The sequence below is a fragment of the Oxyura jamaicensis genome, chromosome 21, assembly GCF_011077185.1.
Source record: "Oxyura jamaicensis isolate SHBP4307 breed ruddy duck chromosome 21, BPBGC_Ojam_1.0, whole genome shotgun sequence".
Taxonomy (NCBI): Eukaryota; Metazoa; Chordata; class Aves; order Anseriformes; family Anatidae; genus Oxyura; species Oxyura jamaicensis.
Window position 1 is genome coordinate 6370871 of NC_048913.1, and position 6090 is coordinate 6376960.

At 66.7% G+C, this 6090-nt stretch overlaps 2 protein-coding genes across 2 annotated transcripts in view; both read left to right on the plus strand.

The window, feature by feature from the left end:
- The first annotated feature begins 1012 nt into the window (after positions 1-1012).
- Positions 1013-3296, plus strand: MUL1 (mitochondrial E3 ubiquitin protein ligase 1). Its single transcript, XM_035344487.1, has 4 exons — positions 1013-1186; positions 1333-1420; positions 1940-2060; positions 2519-3296. Exons 1-4 carry the CDS (start codon positions 1043-1045, stop codon positions 3249-3251), a joined length of 1086 nt encoding a protein of 361 aa, XP_035200378.1. The 5' UTR covers positions 1013-1042; the 3' UTR covers positions 3252-3296.
- Positions 3297-5336: 2040 nt separating this feature from the next.
- CAMK2N1 (calcium/calmodulin dependent protein kinase II inhibitor 1) overlaps positions 5337-6090 on the plus strand; it is a 1200-nt gene continuing 446 nt past the window's right edge. Inside the window, exon 1 of the mRNA XM_035344837.1 lies at positions 5337-5718. Coding sequence (XP_035200728.1) covers positions 5559-5718 — 160 coding nt within the window. The 5' untranslated portion in view covers positions 5337-5558. The remainder of the gene's footprint in view (positions 5719-6090) is intronic.

Below are 6090 nucleotides of genomic sequence, written 5' to 3' on the forward strand. Positions count from 1 at the left end.
CGGGATGTGGGGAAACGGGTCTGGGGGCTGTGCTGTGGGGGGAACTATGGGGGGCTGCCGCCCCACATTGTGGGGGTGGGTTTTGGGATGTTTACCCCCCAAAAAGAAAACAACACCTGAGGGGAAAGGGGAGGTTTGGCCTGGTCTCCCCCCCCCCCCCGCTTTTGGGGGGGCGGGGTTTTGGGGGGCCCCCCCCCCGGGGTTGTGGGGGGATGGGGTTTGGGCTAACCCCCCCCCAAAAAAAAAAAGTGCTAAGAGGGGGGAATTTGGGCTAATCCCCCCCCCAAAACAAAACAAAACAAAACAAAACAAAAACAGTGAGACTGGGATTTAAAACTAATCTTCCCCCAAAACAGTGCTGTATGGCTGGGATTTGGCCTCATCCCCACCCAAAAAAAAAAGTGCTGTGGGACTGCAATTTGGGCTAATTCCCCCCCCCCCCCTCCAAAATAAAATGCAGTGGGGCTGCGATTTGGGCGAATCCCCCCAAAGCCCTGTGAGGCTGGGATTTAGCCTCAAAAATCCCCAAATCCCCAAATTCTGGTAGTGGAGGATTGGATTTGGGCTAATCTTCTCCGCAAAAAGTGCAGTGGGCCTAGAATTTGGGCTAATATCCCCCCAAAAAAGTGCAGTGGGACTGGGATTTGTGCTAATCACCCCCAAAAAGTGCAGTGTGGCTGGGATTTGGGCTAATCCCCCCAGAAAGATCGGTGAAGCTGGGATTTAGCCTCAAAAATCCCAAAATTCTGGGGATGGGGGGGGGGGGGGGGTGAATTTGGGCTGATCTTCCCCCAGAAAAGTGCAGTGGGGCTGGGATTTGGGTTAATCCCCCTCCAAAAGCCTACGGGCGCGAGGCTGAGATTGGGGCTAATCCTCCCCTAAAACAAAACAAAACAAAATCAAACCAAAAACAAACCAAAAAAAAGGGGGGGGGGCTCAGTACTGTGATCTCCCCCCCCCCTCGGAGGACCGCGCGCTCTATGGTCGCTTTCTAGAGCGTCCGCCCCGCGCGACGTCATCGGGCCGCGCCGGGGGGGTTGCCATGGTGACGGCGGCCATGGAGGGCGGCGGAGGCGGCGGGCGGCCCTCGGCCCTGCAGGCCGCGCTGCTGGCGGCCAGCGCCGCCCTCACGGCGCTGCTGTGCTCCGCGTACCGCCGCAAGGCCCGGCTGGCCCGCGGCCTCCAGGTGCGTGCTGGGAGCCTCCGGGGCCGAACGCGAAGCCCCGAGCCCCGAACTCCAGGCCCGGGCCTAGGCCGCGGCCTAGCTCCTCCGCCGCCCGGCCCTCGCCGCCTTCTCCTCCTCCTCCTCCTCCTCCTCCTCCCGTCCCGCAGGGCGCCAGGAGGCTTCGGCTGGACGGGGAGCTGCGGGCCGTGCTGCTGGAGGCGCCGGGGCGCTGCGTGCCCTATGCTGTCATCGAAGGTAGGAGAGGGGCTGGGGGGGCGAGGGGCTGCTGACCCCCCCCCCCCTTCCTCCCTCACCCCGTGCATTTCACCAAAAAAAAGCTTTTTTTCATAAAAATCCCAACCCTACACACACCTCACGGCTGCCAGGCAGTGCCTCGCAGTGGGAGCACTTGCTGCCTCAGTGTCTGTGCGGGGCGCCCGGCGCGAGGGCGAGCGCCACCCCCCTCACCCCATGCATTTCACCCAAACCCAGTTTTTTTTCATAAAAAATCCCAACCCTACGCACACCTCATGGATGCCAGGTGCCATCTTGCAGCATGAGGGCTTGGTGCCCCGGCCCCCCTTGGTATCCATGCATGAGGACGACCCCCCCTCTCCGTTACCCCTCCCCGGCCCACGCCTTTCACCCAAAAAAAACCTTTTTGCCTAAAAATCCCAACCCTGCGGCTGTCCCGCACCGCCTCGCAGCCTTAGGGCTCGGCGCCCCCCTTGTTGCCCGTGTGCCCCCCCCCCGTGAGCGCCGGCTGTGTTGCAGGCGTGGTGCGCTCCGTGAAGGACACCCTGAGCAGCCAGTTCGTGGAGGACTGCAAGGGCGTGGTGCAGAGGCTGACGCTGCAGGAGCACAAGATGGTGTGGAACCGAACCACCCACCTCTGGTACGTCCTCGCCCCCCCTCTTTGTGGGGCTCCCGCTCCCCCGGGAGAGGAGCGCCGCAGGTAACCCCGCGCAGCGACCGCCCTCCGTCGGCGCCTCCAGCCTCTTGTCGTGGAGTCCGGCCGCGATTTAACCCCAGCAGCCTCGGCCGATCGGATAATGGGATAAATTCACGTGGGGTGGGCGGCGCTGCTCGCTGCCCCGCGGTTTGTCACAGCGCTGCGGAGGTGACGGGGGGGGGGTTACGGGGGTTCAGCTGTCCCTGAGCGCCTTCCCCGTGACGCTGGAGGCGCTGAGGGAAGGGAGGAAGGTGACACCGCGAGGCGCAGGCACCCTGCGGCGTGACAACCCTCGCTCCGTGCTGCTGGCAGCGTGGCTCTTGGCACTGCCAGCCCAAGCCGAGCGTTCCCCCGCTACTCTGGCGCCCGGGGAAGCGCCGACGCTCGCTTTATCCCCCCAGGAACGACTACGAGAAGGTGATCCACCAGCGCACCAACACGGCCCCCTTCGACCTGGCCCCTCCGGAGGATGACGCCGGCGTCGCCGTGAGGGTGATGAAGCCGCTGGACGCCGCCGAGCTCAGCCTGGAGACGGTGTACGAGAAGTTCCACCCCTCGGTGCAGTCCTTCACCGACGTCCTCGGCCACTACATCAGCGGCGAGCGCCCCAAGGGCATCCAGGAGACGGAGCAGATGCTGAAGGTGGGAACGGCGCTGACGGGCGTGGGGGAGCTGGTGCTGGACAGCAACACCATCAGGCTGCAGCCGCCGAAGCAGGGCCTGCGGTACTACCTGAGCGGCGAGGACTTCGACGCCTTGCTGCAGAAGCAGCAGGCCAACGTCAGGCTCTGGAAGATCCTCACCGTCCTCTCCGGCTTCGCCACCTGCGCCGTCCTCTTCTTCCTCCTGCGGAAGCAGTACCGGCACCGCCGCGAGAGGCAGCGCCTCAAGCAGCTGCAGGCCGAGTTCCGGCGTGCCCAGGAGCAGCGGCTGAAACGCGAAGCGACCGCGGAGGGCGCGGAGACGCCGAAAAACGCCTGCGTGATCTGCCTGAGCAACGCCAAGGCCTGCGTCTTCCTCGAGTGCGGCCACGTCTGCTCCTGCAGCGAGTGCTACCGCGCCCTGCGGGACCCCAAGGCCTGCCCCATCTGCAGGCAGCCCATCGCCAGGGTGGTTCCCCTCTACAACAGCTAAACCCCCGCGCCCTGGGGGGGGGTGGGGGGAGGATGGGGGCTTTTTGCTATTAAAGCTCCCTCCCCAGAGGGGATTTTCTCGCTGGTCCTGCTTCAGGCCGAGCCCTTTGGCTGCTTGGGGAGATGGTTTTGTGGTTTGGGTTTGTTTGGCTGGGAGGAAAATGGTGGCTGGGGAAGGGGGAGGGGGCTGGAGCAGAGCGGGGCGCTTGGGCTGGGTACAGAGGAAGGTTTGCGGGGAGACAAAAAGCTGCTGAAATACCCCTGGAGTGGGAAAACTTGGTGCCAAAAAGCTGCGAGACGAGCGCTGGGAGGCCGCAGCACGCGGGCAGCACTGCCACCTAGCAGCGGCTCCTCCGCCCCCTGAGCAGGACGGCCTCCTACGGAGCTTCTGCGGGGTTTTGGGTGAGCGCCGGGGGTTTTGGTGACAAGAGGGGAGCGGCGTTTCCCTCGCCTCCCGCCGTTCGTGGCGGGGGGGAGGCTGTTGGTTCCTCACCGCGCCAGGACAGGAGAAAGGAGGAAGTGAAAAGGCGTTTTCCGCGGCCGGGCTTGAGCTGGGAGCTGCAACGGGCTGTAAAATAATAAAAGTGGCTGAGAGGTGTGTTTGGCTCGGCTCCTTACAGCGCTGCCTCCGGCTCCCCACCCTGCTAGGATCGGGGGAACCCCTCCCCGGGGCTCGGGGCACGGCTCCGCTCTTTGCCCTCTGGTTCTGACGTGCCTGGACCCTGCCCTGGGGCAGGTTTGAAGAGAAACGCCTCGCTGCCAGCTGCCGGGAAAACTTGTGGGCAGCAGGCGGGGTTTTGTCGGGCATTGACCAGCTGAAACGCCCCGCGGCCGGCACCCTTGGCCCGGTTGTGCCCGGAGAAACCCCCCCAAAAAAAACCACCCCCCCCCAAAAAACCAACCCCCCATTTTCGGCGGTCATAAAAGCAGAGCAGCACGACCCCAGCGCCGGGAAGGGCCGCGTGCAGCCGGGCTGTAGGTGGCAGTGCCTGCCCGCTGCGGCAGGAGGAGGCAGAGGATAAAAAGCAGAACCTGGCTCCCTCCTGCCCCCTCCTCGCCATTCGCTGCCCCAAAACCGCCTTACCTGGGCACGAGGGGCGGACCCCCGCTCTGCAGGGGCAGGGATTTTTACCACGGCCCTCGGGGAGCCTCTTCCCACCCAGCTGCCCCCCTTCCCTGCGTGAGGAGCGGCCCCCCAAAAAACCCCCCCCGAACAGCCCTGTCCTGCCAGGGGGCCGCGGGGACGTCACCCCCCGGGACACGGGGAGCCTAAAAATAAGGCCCGGGGGGTGGTGGCGGAGGGGGCAGCGCTCTCCCCGCTACCTTTTGCCTCCTGTTCTGGAGCTTTTCCCCGCGGTATCTCGGGCGGAGACGCACCCTTATGTAAGGAGCTGGCAGCTGGGGGGTGTCGGGGGCGTTCGCACGTGGTGCTGCCAGCGAAGGGGCTCGGGGTGCGCCGAGCCGGGCAGGCAGTGAGGGGGGGGGGGGGGGTACACGGGGATGGGGGGCAGCGAGCCCCAGCCCTGCTGCCCTGGCCTTCACCTGCCCCCAAACGCCCCCGCTGTGCCCCGGCCTTGTGCGAATCGATTCTTTTGTCCCCGCTGCCACCCTTTTCTCTGGGCACCCCGGAGGTTGTTACGGGGCGGCTCCAGTTTCCCCATAGGTTGTTACGGGGCAGCTCTGGGCTCCCCAGAGATTGTTATGGGGCGGCTTTGGGTTCCCCCGAGGTTATTATGGGCTGGCTCCAGGCTCCCCATAGACTGTTACGGGGCAGCTCCGGGCTCCCTATAGATAGTTATAGGGTGGCTCCAGGCTCCCCATAGATTGTTACAGGGCGGCTCCGGGCTCCCCATGGATTATTATGGGGCATCTCCATGCTCCCCATAGACTGTTACAGCGCATCCCCGTCCTCCTCGACGGTTTTACCGGGTCACCCCCTCACCCCCCTGCCCCTTACGGCTCTCCCCCCTCTTCGGGGCACCCCGGGGATCCCCGATCCTACCGGGGCCACCCCTCCCGGAGGCGGTCCCGGTACCGGGGAGGGGGCAGCTCCCCGCTCCGCCCCGCTGCCCGCCCCTCGCTCCTCTATCGCCGCCGCCGCCGGTGCCGCCGCCGCGGAGCCACCGGAGCCTCCAGAGCCGGGCCGGGGCCGGGCCGGGATGTGACGGGGCGGCCGCCCCGCTCCGCCGAGCCGCTGCCCCGGGGGGGCTCGCCGGCCCCCCGAGCCCCGGGAGGCTGTCGGGGGGGGGGAGGCGGTACCACCGGGCCCCCCCCTCCAGCCGCCGGGCCCCCCCCGTCTTCCCCGGGCATGGCGGAGGGGCCGCCCTACGGCGAGGGGCAGCTGGCGGGGGGCGCGGCGGGGGGGGAGCTGCCTTTCCCCGTCCGTCTCCGCGGCCCCGACGGTCTCCTGGCGGCCGGGCAGGGCAAGAGGCCGCCCAAGCTGGGGCAGATCGGACGCAGCAAGAGAGGTGGGTACCGAAAACGGGGGAGGGGGGAAGCGGGAGACTGCTGGGGGGCACCGGGAGCCTGCTCCGGGGACTCCCCCCCCCCCCGGGGATGCTCGCCCCGCATCTGGCACCCCCGGGGATCCCAAGGGTGCCCCCGCATCCTCCCCCCGTGAGTCCCTCGGTGTCCCCAGGGAGGAAGCTCACACGTCCTGGGGTCGTGCCCTGGGGATGCTCCCCCCTTGCCCCAGGGATCCCCCCCCCAGGACCGTGCCCCCCACCCCGGGCGCCCTCCTCATCCCCTCCCCAGGACCGTGCCCCTTGGGTGCTCCCCCTGCCCCGGGCTCCCTCCTCATCCCCCCCCAGAACCGTGCCCCCCACCCCAGGCACCCTCCG

What these genes read in the sequence shown, in the direction of transcription:
- MUL1 (XM_035344487.1), top strand. Translation starts at nt 1,043, where the DNA reads ATGGTGACGGCGGCCATGGAGGGCGGCGGAGGCGGCGGGCGGCCCTCG. An exon ending in GCCCTATGCTGTCATCGAAG is followed by an intron (nt 1,421 to 1,939) that starts GTAGGAGAGGGG and finishes GCTGTGTTGCAG; the next exon opens with GCGTGGTGCGCTCCGTGAAG. An exon ending in AACCGAACCACCCACCTCTG is followed by an intron (nt 2,061 to 2,518) that starts GTACGTCCTCGC and finishes TTATCCCCCCAG; the next exon opens with GAACGACTACGAGAAGGTGA.